The 16534-nt window shown below is 47.0% G+C and overlaps 1 protein-coding gene across 1 annotated transcript in view; it reads left to right on the forward strand.

Annotated features, from left to right (window-relative positions):
* Positions 1 to 291: 291 nt before the first annotated feature.
* Positions 292 to 16534, forward strand: part of ZBTB34 (zinc finger and BTB domain containing 34) — a 42104-nt gene continuing 25861 nt past the window's right edge. Inside the window, exon 1 of the mRNA XM_060608606.2 lies at positions 292 to 1588. Within this exon, the coding sequence (XP_060464589.1) occupies positions 1410 to 1588 (179 nt within the window). The 5' untranslated portion in view covers positions 292 to 1409. The remainder of the gene's footprint in view (positions 1589 to 16534) is intronic.

Here is a 16534-nt window from a genome sequence, read left to right on the forward strand (position 1 = left end):
ATATGACCACATGTCTTTGTTTTCATCCTGGCTTTTGCCACCTGAGAATAAAAGTTATTTTGTGGCCTTTTGATAAGTAAATGCCAAATGCACAATCTGATCAAATGGGTAGTGAGTGAGCATTTGCTGTGCCAGGCATTTATGATGCTGATCTCATCTTAACCACCCCCCCCCCCCCCCAGCTCTGTCAGGAATTTAGATGTGCTAGATATTCTGTTGGCTTCTCCAGATCCCCTCCCTACTGTGTGCCTCGTTCTGGAGGCTGGCCTCTGCAGACCCGTCCTGTCTTCTGGTCAGGGTACGCCAGGGCTACTCTGGGAGGAGGCTGGCGGATCAGAGAGAGAAGTCTGGGAATTCCCTCCCCTGGCTCCTTCCTGCCAGGTGTGGGTTGACAGTGGCTGGGCTCCTCTGCCTAGGGCCGTAGCTCCAGTCTAGCAGCTTCAGGGTTTGGTAACCACATCCTCTCCTTGTCCCTTGCAAGCCGAGGACTGGTCCTGACTCCCTGTTTTGCCAGCCCTCGGGAGCTTCGCTGTCCTCATACGAGTTCCTTAACCTGCCCACGCCCTTTGTAAATAGTCCCCTTATGAAACTCAGGCACCCCAGCCGAGTGTGCCCGCTGTTTCACACCAGGCCTCTGGCTGATGCCTTAGACACACTCATTTCACTGTGAGCCTGTTGTGATTGAGAGAAGGTAGATTTGTTACCAAACGTGGAACAGTGACTGCAGAGTGGAGCTCGGATTCAAATGGAGGACTTCACGGCTGCAACACTCGGAGATGCTTCTTTCCGCTGCTCTGAGATGTCCCCATGCTCTGCAGTTGGGTCTCTCCCTCACCTCGCCGGGCCTTTCCCCCCTCATCCCCCCTCCCTAAGAAAAGCCTCAAGAAACAGCAACAGTGCTCTTTAAAAGTGCTGCAGGCACCGAGGGCCCCACGTATTTCCTAACAACAGCTCATTACCAGAGACACTGCTTGTTTTAGACCAAACTTAACCGTCTTCCCACACAAACCTTCTGTTACCACTGTTTGTTGTGAGGGATTTTTTTTCCCCTCCCCATTGCTGATTTTAAAGCCAACTACAGATTGCCTCAGCTAGCTTAGCCATTCTCTGTGTGGGAAGAAGTCCAGAAGAACCATCGCTAGCCCTTTTTGAGGTGGGCCCGGTGGGTCCGTGCTGACCGAGGGCAGACGGTCGGGCCCCGGGGCCTGGTGACCCCTCTGACCCCCGCAGGCCGGCCCACCTGGGAAGCAGGCTTCCCCACACCAGCTGCCACAGGGGCGGAGGCCTCTGGGCTGTGAAGATGAGAAGCACCGCGCGCCTTGTCGGGAGAAAGGAAAAGATGGGATGTGGCTCGTTTGTATTTGGGAACAGAAGGGGGGTGGGGTGTGAGGGTGTAACCCAGATGGAGCATGTCACACCTGTGCGGTTTATTTAGATTTCCTCACAGCCAATTCAGAGACTGCTTCCCACCAGACCACCGGCGCACTCCTGGAGACGGTCTCCATGCCCAGGCATCTCGGAGGGTACGCCGCTCTAGAACTTGCCCGCAGTCAGTGGACCAGCCAGCAGGTCGGCCGCAGGAAATGAGGTAAGCGCGAGCCTGACGTAGCAGTCATCTATGACTTGGCGAATGATTTTAGAGATGTCCTCGGTGCAGAAAGCGAAAGATGGGAGCCCTGTGCCCTTCCAACTCTGTCTTGTGTTCATAAGAAAACTCGGTCCGTGTTCTGTTTAGAGTTCAGTGAAGGAAGATGGGCGCAGACGGCATTTTTTTTTTTTTCCCCCTTAACGAGAAACCAGAAGGGCACTGAGAGTGAGGAAGGAAGTTTGTCTTCTGAGCTGGTCTGACTAGTTTGAGTCAAAACCAAGTAATGGGATTTTATAAGCTACCACTTTCTTGTGGGTTGCTGCAATGACAGGAGAGTCCCCGTGGCCTCTGAGGGAGTATGCGGGCTCTATAAAAACAAGGTAATTCATAAGCAGTATTGTAGGTAAATCTACACTCTAAAAAATAGTGGCATGATCCTTAGACTCTAATGATTTTGAGTTCTATTTTTTTCTTCTTCCTATTCCAAAATAAGAAACCAGTACTGAAGCCATTAAATGTATTTATAACTTAATAAGATACTAGTTACTCCCCAGAGTATACTGGTCTGCCTAATGTAACAGCTAACCTTTATTAATGGAGGTCAAAGAGTGCTTCTAGAACTGCCCCTGTCTTGTTAATTTGGGGGGCCAGTAATGCTGTGATAAAATCCCACTTGTTAGGTTTCTCTGAAAAGATCCCCAACCGCACGACACTTCACTCAATGATGGATGGATGCCAAATCAGCAAACGCTGCTAGAATTCCTGCAGGATCTGGCTGAGTAGAAATTGTAAGGCTTTAAAATGACAGCAGTGACCTTGAACCAAACTCGAAAGGATTAATTTTTACATAATTTATATAGTGTGTCCTAATGTGTGAAGTATCTTTTGTCTACTGAAAATGTGAACATACAGAGAATTTTCTCGGAGAGAATTTTTTTTTATTGCGGTTCTGTAGATTTATTAGGTTCTGAGCACACACTCAACCCGCTGAACACCATACCTACTTTAATAGGTATAAGAAGAATTGGGATTACAGCCTAAAAATAACAGCTCTAAGTGAAGGTTCATTGCATGCTTAATATGTGCTAAGTACTTCACTTGCATGAACTCATTTATTCCTCCTAACAGTCCCATTGAGGTCAAATTTTATTCCAGGCCACTCCACGTGGCAGAAAAGGATGACAGCTTCCTATTCCGTTGGACAGATGGGTATTTTTCCCCCTTAGGGAAACCTCTCTTTCTAAACCTTTACTCCTGGGACAGCAGGCTGCCTGTGTCTGAAGGTGAGATTCAGAGAATCTCTGAGAGTTGTCCCTCTCTATCTGCAGGACACTGAGCACGGCTTCTGATGCTGGGGAGCTTGCCCCTGGGCTGGATTATCCTTCCAGTGCCTTTAGGTGGTGGGTGACTCACCGAGTACCCCTCGGTTTTTTTGCACTTTGCTGTCTTTGGAGAAATAGAGACCCTACGCAGAGACTGCCAGGTCTGGTGGTGGCAGCTAACCCTACGTGAACTCCCTGGGTTCAGGAATTACAGGTAGAAATTAAATCCAGGAATAGAGAGAGTCCACGAATTTTCAGGCTGGTAGAAAAGTTCTATCAGGCCTTCCTCCAAGGAATGGACAGAGAAAGGGAGCACCCTTCTGACCAGAGCAATTTTGATTTCACGTGGTGCGATCGACCAACTGCTCATTCCATAGAGCATTCATTTGCCCAGAGCCCACTGTGTTCCACACTATTCTAAGCACTTCCCATGGATTAGCTTTTCACTCTGACACTAACCCTGCAAGGTAGATCCCCATCTAGCAGGATGCTGACAGCAGAGCCAGGATTCCAACCCAGGCAGCCTGAGTCCTGGGCTCCACTGGGCTTACTTGTGCTCTGTTGCTGTCCGGTGACTGCCCAAGAGGAAACCCCACTCTACCGGCTGGTGCCCCACGTGTTTAATTCTGAACGAAAATAACCTAGAGAGGGGTTCCAAAGGCCAAGGGCTTATCTGGGCCCCCTGACCACCGCCCTGGTGTTAATCTCCAGGAGATTTTGGGTTTCAGCACAAGTAGCACCTGCTTATCTCTGGGTCTCTGGGCCCCAGGTTGGCCCACCCTGTTCCCATCAGCCTCTGGGACAGCCACTCCCTCACAATGATCTCCACTCCTGACATATTCTCCTCCCATTTGACTGCCCCAAGGCTTCTTCCTCCCTAAGCAGACCTAATCCTGTCACCCTCCATGATCCATCTGATGGGGATCTTAGCTTGACATCCAAGGCTCCAGTCTGACAGTAGCCTACTTGTCCATTCTTACCTGCCAATCCCCACTTGGGCTCTGGCTGCTCTCCGTAGGCTTGTCTTTGTCCTTGCCTTCTCTTTGTCCTTGAATACTCATCTTCTCCTTGTCATCCACAACTCGCTAACCTTTGTCCTCCTGGAAAACTCCTTTTGCGTGTTCGAGGCTCTGCAAAAATAATCTCTGTGGTATCTTCCCCGAGCACCCCTGGAAATTATTCACACCACTCAGTGATTCCATGTCATTTTGAACTTAGTCCTGCTGAAGCGTTGTCCCTGTATTGTAATCTCCTATGTACCATCCATTCTTTACACATACTCACGTCCCCTGCTAGACAATGGGCTCCTCAGAAAAAGGAACTATGTTTTAATTATCTCTGAGTGGATGTTTCTGGCACCATCCTGTTCCTGGCACAGTCAAGAAATACTGCTGAATTTAAAAAATAATAATAGATGCAGATTTGCTGGTCAGTCTTTATCCACGTTACAGCCATGGACTTTTTGCTTTGTCAGAGACCTCTCTCAAGAAGTATAGGCACCCAACAGTCCTGAAGTGACCTCTTCCAACAGAATGTCACCCAAATGTCACAGAAATTGCCTGTTGGCTGAGAATTCTGAGATAAGTATAGGTCCTCTTGCTTAACCCAAAGGAAAGATTTTTTATCGGGGAAGGCACTTAGCTATGGTGCTGGACACTGGTTTATGTAAGCCAGGTCAGGCAGAAGAGGGTGTTGAGATTTATCAAACAGTGATTTCTGGTGGAGAAAAGTCAGTGTCCGGCTCAAACCAAATGGTTAGTAGAGTAACTTACAGTTGACAACTTGCTTTGGAAGCAGAATAAGCTGAATTGTCCCACTCCCTGTGAAATATATCAGCCCTATGGTGAAGAAAAGGGACTAATTTTTGTTGTTGTTGTTCTTAATTTCTGCAGAGAAATGTATTTTAGAAGAGGGCATATTTTCAATGAGATTTTGGCATAGTTAAAACACATGTTACTTGTTATTTGGTGCTTCATCTAATAGTAAAATTTATGGCAATTGATTAAGGACCAAAATTGCTTTTAGGGGCACCCTAAAAGGGTGGCTTAGACAGTTAAGCGTCCAACTCTTGATCTCAGCTCAGGTCTTGATCTCAGTGTTGTGAGTTCAAGCCACATATTGGGATCCATGCTGGGTGTGGAGCCTCCTTAAAAAAAAAAAAAGTTGCTTTTGGACAACAGTCAAATTGTGATTGTGCCGACCTGAGCTTTAAGTAACAGTAGAATGTTGTAATCAGGAAACACAATCTGGGCTAGACAACTGGGGGGAGTATATGCAATAAAGACTATTTGTTTTGTGTGACTGGCTCCGAGAGAGCATGGCAGGAGACTCTCTTGGCCATCTGAAAGTAGAAAGGGCAGCAGTGAGCTTGTGACTCTCACAAGGAGCTCTCCCGAGAAGGTGTCAAACAGTTCTGTTGGAAGTGGTTTCAAAAGCGTCTTAGGCCAAATGCCTCTAATCTTTTCTTTTTCTTTTCTTTCTTTTTTTTTTTTAATTTTTAAATGTTTATTTTTGAGAGAGAGACATACAGAGCATGAGCTGGGCAGGGGCAGAGAGAGGGAGACACAGAATCTGAAGCAAGCTCCAGGCGCTGAGCTGTCAGCACTGAGCCTGACATGGGGTTTGAACTCACAAACCACGAGATTATGACCTGAGCCAAAGTCAAACGCTTAACCGCCCGAGCCACCCAGGCACCCCTAATCTTTTCAAGTAGAAGAGTCATTTCTGAATATCAGAAAATTTTGCAGAAACCTCCCCCCCACCCCACCCCCACAAATAGTTGATAAAGAAAAATTCAAAATCTCAGAACACTAGTATGACTTCCATAACGCTTCAATGCATCTGTATTTATTCTTTAAAAAGCATAGTTGAAAGGTACCAGTGCAAATGTGGAAGACCACAAAAGGAGCTTTGTATCCTTCCAATCTATTCTTTGGTTCATTCATTCACTCATTTGGTATTTATTTACCAAATATTTATGGACCATCTGTGTTGGCCCGAGGCTGGGCCTTCAGAAGCTGATTCTCTGGTCTCCAGAGGTTGTGAAAAGCACTCCAGGAGACAAAAAAAAAAAATGGACATTTCAGAATAGGTCCTTTGCTGTCTGTGTCACATAATTGACTCAACCTTATGAATCCACCTGAAAATAATATGAATCATCAACTTCAAGACAACATTTCTCAAACAAACCTGATAGTGGGTGGTAACCGGGTCACTCTTGGGTGTGGTGTAAGCCACCGAACTTAATTCATCTACAGGCCCAAACCCAAGTGACAGCCATTTCCTGTGATAGCTGTATAGCTTCCCTCAGTCTCACCTGCTTTTCTGGGTTTTGAGTTAACTCATCACAGTCATCTCAAGGGTGAAATGGAGAAAAACTTCCCCATCACCAACTCATTTCTGCCTCCCAGCATTTTTTAATTCCCCTTTCTTGAGCAGAATCCTTTGATCATAATTTGTCCACCATAGTTCATCCCATTGAATTCACAAGGGCAATATAGAAGCTATAGAATAAATCAGTAACAGGTCCTCAAAGAGTACACTATCTAGTAGACAAGAATCATGCTTTCAAAAAAAAGTTAAGAGGCTACTATTATGTGCTATTCTAACTGCTGGGGATATAGCAATAAATAAAACAAAATTTCTTCTGGAGTTCCCATTCTGGAGGCAGGTAAGACTGGTACCTCTCTAAGGCTAAGAAGTTGCCTTGGAGAAGTAGCACGTGGGGTGCTTGGGTGGCTCTCAGTTGGTTAAGTATCCAAGTTTGGCTCAGGTCATGATCTCACACAGTTCATGAACCTGAGCCCTACCTTGGGCTCTGTGCTGCCAGTGATTCTCTCTCTCTCTCACTCTCTCTCTCTCCCTCCCTCCCTCCCTCCCTCCCTCCCTCCCCTGCTCACAGGCACTCTCTCTCTCTCTCTTTGTCTAAAAAATAAACATTTAAAAAAAAAAGAAGCCCAGACTCACACAGGGACAGAATGACTAGGGGTACGCAGGAAGCCTTCCTCATGCTGGCATCCTCTGAGCAGAGATGGGTGGAATTCTGACCAACCAAACTGTGGTTTGGAGTGAAGAGGAGGCCAACCCCTCCCAACCCCCCCCCCCCCCCCCCGAGAGAAAAGTATGAAGAAGAGCACAGAGATGAGGAAGTATGAAAGGAACCGTGGAAATACAGTAGGAAAGGTAGCTTGGGCAGCCAAGTTCTTACTATGGTAATACTACTCATTTACTGTATGCCGGGCTCTGTGCTACAGTCTTCACATATGATATCTCTTTAGATCTTTACTGTAACCCAGATTGCAAGGTAAGGGAAAACCGAGGCTCAGAGTGGTTAAGTAAGCAGCCCAGCCAGAATTCTAGACTAGGTCACCTGACTCTGGAGCCCAAGATCGTAGCGATTACACCATGTTGGTGCCCAAGGTCATGGAGGGCCTCTGATCCCAGGCTAAGGAGTGTGGATTTGATTTCGTAGGCAATGATCAGAGCTGTCACAGAGATTAACCCAATGGAATGAGAAATGACCTAGGACGTGTTGTTTGTGCTGCGTTCCCTACATGGGCTGAGTGACAGATGATAGGCCTGGAGGGAGGAACCATCACATGCTAGGTAAGCCAAGTTCAGTGTCAGTAATGGAATGGGGCAAGCTGTACTAGTAGCCTAATGGAGGACTGTTGTTAACCTAGATAGGGCCATCAGAACAAGAACTGTGGAGGCTCCTTCTACACTTGGTTTTCTTCCACGGGGTTTTGGCCACCGGCACTGGTCATGTACTCTCCAGGCCTGCATGCCAGCCAAACACCTTTAATGTAATTGAGAAATGTCTTCAAGAATGGGTAGCACTCACCCTCTTCTCTACACGAAGGTCATGAGAGGAATCTCAAGAACCCTAACCCCACACACAGTCAATGAAATCCAATTCTTTGATGATTAAAAGGAAGCTGTCACCACCCCTGTCCTCATTATCTCTCACCTACGTTATTGCACCAGTCTAGTCTCCCTGCTCTGTATCCTACCCACACCTGTCAGCCTCACTCTTTTGTTGTGTCCCCAAGCTGTTCCCAAGGCCCTAAATCCCACCAAAGTAGGCCCCCACTCTCCGAACTGTAGGCTTAGACTTCCTTTCTGGTTTGCTTCCACTGTTTCTCCATCCTACCTATTCTTTCCAGCCAAACCCCATTTTCTTTGAGCTTGCCCTCAAATTCCCTGCAACCAAGGGCATCACTAATGCTCCCTCTCCTGCCCAGAATAAGGGCCATTTCCAACACCACCTCCTCTGAGTAGCTTTCACTGTCCTGCCCAGTTCAGTTTCCTCTGTCCTTCCTTAGGGCCCCATAACGCTTAGGTTGTGTCCCTCACTCAGGCATCATTTGCACGCACCTTGCTAAGCTTTGTGAGGACCAGCAGGTGTCAACACCTTGTGCCTGCATCCATTCCATTTCTGTGTCCCTTCCAGCACGGGGCCTGGTGCCCAACATGTTTGTTCGGTTGAAGTCAGAACCGTCCCCTGTGTCTGTAGGAAGGCTTGAGTAGGACAATTGCAAGATGGGGAGACCAAATACTCGCTAAAATAAAAAGACCTCAAAGTCTTGTTTCGTTGAGAGCTGAAAATGTATGACACTGTACCATTATTGGCTGTGTTCCCTCTTGTATACCCAATCAGCCAGCAAATGCAGATGTTTTTATAACCAGCCACCCCAAGGCCAAGAACTGTTTCAGAAATGACTGGGTATTGAAGGTCAGCCATGTCGCATTCAAGTTAGTCCATTCTTCAAGACTGAATTGTACTGACTCACAATGTACAGTCATTGCTACACCTCCACCAGCCCCTAAGCAGCTGTCACTGCCTGGTGCCTGGGATCAGGGACCGAATGCTGGTCTCAAACCAGGTCACGTACAACAGTCACACCCACAGCCAAGCTGCTTCTGCACCTCCCGATCTCTCCAACCTCTGCAAATGGAGGCTGATGATAACTCAGCTGCATTTTCTTTTTGAACTTAGAAAAATGCCTAGCTTGGCTAACTTTAAAAACACAGTGTCTTCCTTGTTCTTTGAGTAATCTTATCACAGTCACAAACCACTGCTTTCAGAAAGCCGACCCCAAAGAAACACCCCCCACCACCCGCTGCCTTGAGTAGGATCAAAGTCAACTTGCTATTCGATAGAATGCCTGGGAGGCAGCTTGTCCTGTGATCAGAGGGTATTTGGGGGGAGATTCTGTGCTGTGCACGGGCAGCCTCAGGATCTCTGCTTGGGAGCCTCTCCCCAGATACGACCCTGTCAGCTCCAGGCGAAACTGTTAAATGTTTTCTCCAGACAAGAGCTGCACTTTCTAGCAGCTACTGACCCCTGGCCCCCATTAGGGGTCATGATATAGAACTTGTGCAGACAGTGATCAAGGAAGAGACTCTGGACAAGTTCCTCTCCTGCGCTAGCAAAAGAACATCTTCCCTTAGTAGATTTTAATGATCCCTATGGACATAAGCGAACTAGGCTGGGCATGCTAGTCTTTTCATAGTTCTGTGAATGTGTTTAAACATACAGAAACTTACACAAATATTTGCATTATCATTGTGTGATTCAGTCCTGGACCTCAGGATTTCCTGCAGGCCACATGCACTTTTTTTGTGTAACTGAAGTATGATCAAGCATAAAAGAGCACAAATCATAATGCACAGCTCAATGAATTTTCACAAAATGAATGTATCCGTGTTGCCCGTACCCGGATCAAAACACCCGGGGCTCAAAATTCCCCTCATTCTTCTTTCCAGGAGTAACCTATCCTGACTAGTAGTGGCACCATTAGTTTTGGCTGTCTTTGGACTTTATACAAATGGGATCATACAGGGGCGCCTGGGTAGCTCAAACAGTTAAGCTTCTGACTTCGGCTCCAGTCATGATCTCACTGTTCGTGGGTTCGAGCCCCATGTTGGCACTGTGCTGACAGCTCAGAGCCTGGAACCTACTTTGGATTCTGTGTCTCCCTCTCTCTCTCTGCCCCCCACCTCCCCACTTGTGCACGTGCTCTCTTTCTCTCTCTTTCAAAAATAAGCAAACATTTAAAAAATGAAATAAAAAAACAGGGGCGACTGGGTGGCTCAGTCGGTTCAGCGTCCAACTTCAGCTCAGGTCATGATCTTGCAGCTCCTGAGTTCGAGCCCCACTTCCGGCTCTGTGCTGCCAGCTCGGAGCCTGGAGCCTGCTTCGGATTCTGTGTCTCCCTCGCTCTCTGTCCCTCCGCTGCTCAGATTCTGGATCTCTCTCTCAAAAATAGACATTAAAAAAAATTTTTTTTTATTGAAAAAAAAAAAAAAAGGTCAGCTCAGACTGCATCAGCGTACCATACTCTGCAGCAGGCCATTTCAGTTTTGAGTGAGATTGTCAGACATAACTCTCATCTGCTAGAAACAGCATTCCCAACTACAGGAATGTGATGCAGACAAGGGAAATGAGGGTATTTGGAGAGATTCCTGGGTCAACAGTACGGCTTGAACCCTGCTGAGCTTTCAAAAAAGGGCCCTGCTTACACTTTTACCTCCAACTCTTTCCCCTGAGTTTCTAGGTCTCTCAACATAAAGGGCCACGGTCAGTCTTTTTAGGGTGTGTCTGAGAATTCAAAAGGGCCTTTCTGCCAAGGAAGTTTAACCAGGAGAGGCACCTAGAAGCTGAAGCAGCAGTAAAACTTAAGAGCTCCGCACAATTGATTGAAACAAATGGCTGTCCCATGAGTACGTTTCTAGAACACATCATCGGTACAAGATCGTTGATGTGTTGACGGAAGAGAGATTGTTTTAGGAGACCATGGACTCTCCCACTGGGAGAGGGAACAACGTCAGGTACATGCTACTCTTGGCACCTGGGGTATTGCTTGCTGTTGCTCACTTGCTAGAGCTAAAGTGGCCTGTTTTTCAGTTCTGTGGAAAGGCAGGGTGAGCAGCAGTTCCAAGAGAAGGTTGGAATGAGGACTCAGGAGGGCTGGCGTGGCAGGGGGCGGTCCGCCTCCAGCAGGGCGGCTAGACTGCTGCCCGCTCAGGAGGGCTCTGTGAATCTGTATTTCCTGGTTCGGAGCCATCTCATCCTAGTGGGAGCCAGCTGGAGCCCGACCTCTTTTTGTCCTTCTTTTGTTCCTGGCTTTAAAACATTTATTGAGCCCTTGCCTTGTGCCCAGCTTGGTGCTGGGCACAGGAACCACAGTGAGAAACGAGACATCGTCCCTGCTCTCAAGTCACAGGAAGCCCCTGACAACAGGAAATGCTGGTAACTTCTAAGAATTGCAAGAGAGCAGGACAGCTGCTTATGCCTGACAGACAAGGTAGCAGATGCCCGGGAGCCCAGTGTGATAGCTCCCAGGTCGTTGGACATACTAGAGAAGCCTCAGCAGGAAAAGAAGATTCATCCTAACAAACCCCAATATGGACATATGAGCTACTAGTTTTTGTGTGTTTATCATATACTCATGAGGCACTTTGCAAGAGTGTTACAACTGCGGTCTCATTATACCACTACTGACAAGCATCTGGAGTCAGAACACTTGTTAGCTCCATTTTACCGATGAGGAGACAAGCTCAGAGGGGTTACGGATCTTCACTTTGCTCAGTGAGTTTTTTTTGTTTTTTTTTTAACGTTTATTTATTTTGGGGACAGAGAGAGACAGAGCATGAACGGGGGAGGGGCAGAGAGAGAGGGAGACACAGAATCGGAAACAGGCTCCAGGCTCTGAGCCATCAGCCCAGAGCCCGACGCGGGGCTCGAACTCACGGACCGCGAGATCGTGACCTGAGCTGAAGTCGGACGCCCAACCGACTGAGCCACCCAGGCACCCCGCTCAGTGAGTTTTAACCATAGTCCTTAATTTATTGCATGACCAGAAGCTGAACCACCCCTCATAAGACTTCAGGCTTAAAAGGCCTGCCTAATAATCCAAAGTAGATGAGCACGTCCAACTTCGTTGAAACTTCAAGGAGCTCAAGGAGAAAGAAATAAGAAGCTTAAATGAAGAGGAGAATGGGTAGAAGGTTACTCACTTATCTGAGTGTCTTGTGAGTTCCCGGGGGCAGGTTAAAAAATAAGAAGTGTTGGGACACCTGGGTGGCTCAGTTGTTGAAGCCTCCGACTCTTGATTTTGGCTCAGGTCGTGATCTCACAGTTCGTGAGTTTGAGCCCCACGTCAGGCTCTGTACTGACAGTGTAGAGCCTGCTTGGGATTATCTCTCTCTCTCTCCATCTCAAAATAAACAAACTTAAAAGAACAGGAAGTGTTGCAGTGTAAATTGTCAGCTAAGCCTGGCTTCTATGTTGGGAAATAGCAAAGGTGCCTTGGTTCTGACCAGGAGAAGGAACCAATGCAGAGATGTTGAGATTCTCTCTGAGCAAAGGATTATCCTGGACAAATTGAACCCACTGATTAGTTTGGCAATGAATGCCAAGGTTGCTGAAAGACTACTTATTTTCAGAGAGGAGAGAAATCATGTCTTACAAACCAGGTCTTTAGGAATGAAGAAAAGGCCAAGATACCACCATCTTCTTGAGTCTTGACTGACAGGGAAGGCATCAAGGCCTTTGAACAGAGACTGTTCTTTGGGGGGTTGGGGGATGAGAGTAGGAGGGAGGGAGGGAGCAGATGAGTTGAAGAGTTTTTCTCTTTAAGTGGCCAGAGGCAAAGATTCCAGGAGCTAAGCTCCAATGATGAAAGGGGATCATTTCAATGATGAAAGGAGAATGACAGTGTCCAGTGGAGGGGAGGGGAGGGGACATTTGGAGGAGGGGTGGGGAGAAGAAGCTAGGGTGCACCTCCATACTGTGTTGCCCCTTGCATTGCTGCCATTGGTTCAGTCCCTCATATGTTAACAGCTCCTACTGATTCAGCACCCACCAAGCACAAGGCTCTAAAAACCATTTTGCCTCTCCTATCTCATGGGATTCTCATAACAACCATCTGGAGCAATTACTATTACCATCCCCATTTTACAGATGAGAAAACTGAGGTTCAGAAGTCTGATGAACTTGCCCAGGGTCTCATGTTTTTTATTTTTTTGTTTTAGTTTTGTTTTTTACCATGGGACCAATCTTGGAAATACAATGAAAGAAGCACTGAATCTGAAAACAAAGTCAACCCAGTTCAGGGCCAGGGATGGACAGAGCTGAGACCAGGGGACAGAAGGGACATAGGAGCTAGTGAGGAGCAGATCCTGGAGGAGCCCAGATGAAGAGGACTGATCAGAGCAGGGTAGGTACACAGGGTTGAGGCAAACCCCAGGTCAACATCAGCAGGGAGGAAGGAGATTAAGGTCAGGAAGGCAGGGAATGGTGCCATGGGCCCCTGTTCACACTGTAGGTGGGACCATCCTCTTGTTTGACATAGAGGGTGAGAATTTCAAACTAGTATCAGACTCTCTCACTGCGTGATGTAGTGTCTTTTCCCCCTTTTCCTTCCCTGTTCACTTTTTCCACAGCCCTTCTCCCCATCTAACAGGCTATATGTTTTGCCTCTCTTTCCCTGACCATTCCTGAAAGGTGGAGATTCCCCCACCCCGCACCCCATCCACTACGATATCCCCAGGATGTAGAGCAATGTTTGGCACTCAGCTAGCCCTCAATAATTATTTGTTGGATGAATAAATATAGGACAATAATATCACGCCAGGGTTTCTTAGGCCTCAGTTGCCTCCACTGCCCAGCTGATCTGCTTTGAGCACGGTGATCTCACCTCTCCTGTTGGGACTCCCTCAGCCACTGATTTCTGCAGCTTGCAGGAGCACGGTGAGGATGCGCACGGGCTCTAGGAGGCAGCACCTTACTCCTGCTCAGCAAGAGCCAAAAAAGCAAAGGTCGGGGTGGCAGTTGACAAATGTCTACATTGGCCAAAACTCATTAGACCTCACTAAAGCTGATTAAGAGAAAAAGAAAGATGGACTCTCCTCCCTCCACAATGCCTGGGACCATCCCACAGACCCACAGAATAGGGACTCTATTCCCAAAGGGCTCCCCTTTATTCTGATTCTGTTGTAAGGAGGAAAGGACTAAAGGACTAGCAAGAAGGAAAAAAGAGATAAAAAGAAACACCCCCTCGTCAGATCCTCATATTTGAAATCGTTAGTGAGGCCTTCAAACAATCAGATGTCATGACTTTTATTTTTAAATAGCTCTCAACTCAGAAAAGCACTGAAGTCATGTCTAAGGTCAGTGGAACTATTTGCTCTAGGGAAATTTACTTAGGGAGGAAAAGATCCGCCTCCCCAGGTATCTTTTTAAAGAGTCTTGGTCATCAAAGTCCTCCTGCAAAGCCCTCTGACTTCTGAGCGACAGCAAGCAAAGTTTCTAGTCTAGCGTTTGATGGACAGGATGTTGGCTTGACATTAAACACATGTGGTGGCGTGAATGCTCTTCACGTGCGGTTTGCTCAGTTCATTGAAATCCAAGGCGTGCCCAGCGGGTTTATGCCTGGTTTATAACACTTAGAGCACAAAGTCACCTTTTAAACCAGGCTAGATCTTTGCAGATGTCTCCACTGTACTGACTTTAGTCAGACATATGCCTTTGAGAAAAAGCGATGTGAGTTACAACAGTCCCCCTTGACATAGCTCTTAAGAATGCTATTGATTCTGAGATATACTCTGGATTTATTGATCTGCATTTGGGACAAAAACAAAAACACAACCAGATTAAATATACTCATTGATTGTAAGGTGTCTTCTGATTTCAAGAATGTTTCAATGTGTCAAAAGAGGAAATTTGTGAGTCTAGTGACTAACGCAACTCTAAAGACTCCCCCATTCTTGGGGTGCCTGGCTGACTCAGTTGGTAGAGCATGGGACTCTTGATCTCACTCAGATTGTGGGTTCAAGCCCCATGTTGGGTATAGAGCTTACTTAAAATAAAAAAAGATATCCCCATTTTCTTTTTTTTCTTTCTTTCTTTTTTTTTAATGTTTATTTATTTTTGAGAGACAGACAGAGCTCGAGCCAGGGAGGGCAGAGAGAGAGAGAGACAGAGAGAGACAGAGAGAGACAGAGAGAGACCCAGAATCCGAAGCAAGCTCCCAGCACTGAGCTGTCAGCACAGAGCCCAATGCAGGGCTGGAACCCACAAACTGCAAGATTACAACTTGAGCCTAAGTCAGATGCTCAACCAACTGAGCCACCCACGCACCCCCCACTCCCCCATTTTCTTAACCAGAATCCAACACTGCCCTACCACAGTATGTATGAGTGTAAGTATGAAACTTTGCAGTTAATAGCTTTGATGAAAACTAGGAGGCAAAGGCACTGGGCCAAACGTGGTCCTGTATGTGTTCGTGTACCCTCTTTTGAAGAGCAGCTACCCTTTTTGCCCAGGTAGCTGTGTCCTACGCAGGAAGTAGGGCAGAGAGGAGCCAAGCTACAAAACAGGGGCTGGTCAGGACCAAAGACTATTTACGCAGATGGGGAGACTCAGTTGTGAGGTGTGATGCAGGTAAAAGAAGAGAAGAAATAGGGGTTCATTCTCTTCATTCATTCACTCATTCATCCACTCATTCATTCTTTGTCTCACTCAGCAAATATTTATTACTGATCATTTAGCACCAGGTTCTCTGCAGGGTGCAGAGGAAATGGATCAGTTAAACAACCCCTGACCTCAAGGAACAAAGACCTAGATGCAAAAACAGGTAACCAACCATTATCTATTAATGCAATGGATATTTATTGAGTGCCAAGCACAGGAGATACAGCAGGAAAGAAGTCAGGAAAGGTCTCATCCTCATGGAGTTTATAGGCTAGTGGTGGGGGACATATATTAAACTCATAATTGTACAGGTAATTAATTAATTACCACTGTGGTTACTACAAAGGAGAAGTACAGAATGCCAGCAAAATCAATTAAAGGGGCGGTCCTGGAGAATCAGCCGGAAACCAAGAGAGACCAGACCAAGAAAAAAAAAAAGACAGTGAGGCAAGACTCTAGAGGTGGCACCTGTGCCCGGTGGGTGTCAGCAGGGCTCAGGTCTAAGGGAAGCCAAGCCCACTCAGCAGCTGGATAGGTGAGCTAGGAGAAGAGGAGACAGCAAGCCATCTCTTCAGGAAGTGAGAAAAGGCTTCATAGAAATGGGTGAGGGCTCTTGAAGCCAGCCTTTCTCCCTTGCTTTCTTGTTGACCAAAATAATTATTGAGTGTGCCATGCTGGAAGCATTATATCATTCTCTTTCTCTTTCTTTCTTTTTTTAAAACTTTTTATATTTATTTTTGAAAGGGGAGGAGGAGCAGAGTGAGAGGGAGACACAGAATCTGAAACAGGCTCCAGGCTCCGAGCTGTCAGCACAGACCCCAAGGCGGGGCTCGAACTCACAAACTGTGAGATCATGATCTGAGCTGAAATCAAGAGTTGGACTCTTAACCTACTGAGCCGTGTGGGTACCCCGTGTCATTATCTTATGCACACATAGCATAGCCTGTGTGCGTGTGTGCGTGTGTGTGTGTGTGTTTAATTTTAGAGAGAACGAGAAAGCTCAATCAGGGGAGAGGGGTAGAAGGAGAGAGAATCTTAAGCAGGCTTCATGCTCAGCACGGAGCCCAACGCAGGGCTTGATCCCATAGCCCTGGGACCATGACCTGAGCCGAAATCAAGAGTCGGACACTCAACTGACTGAGCCAT

This window comes from Panthera onca, chromosome D4 (genome assembly GCF_046562875.1).
Source record: "Panthera onca isolate mPanOnc1 chromosome D4, mPanOnc1 haplotype 2, whole genome shotgun sequence".
Taxonomy (NCBI): Eukaryota; Metazoa; Chordata; class Mammalia; order Carnivora; family Felidae; genus Panthera; species Panthera onca.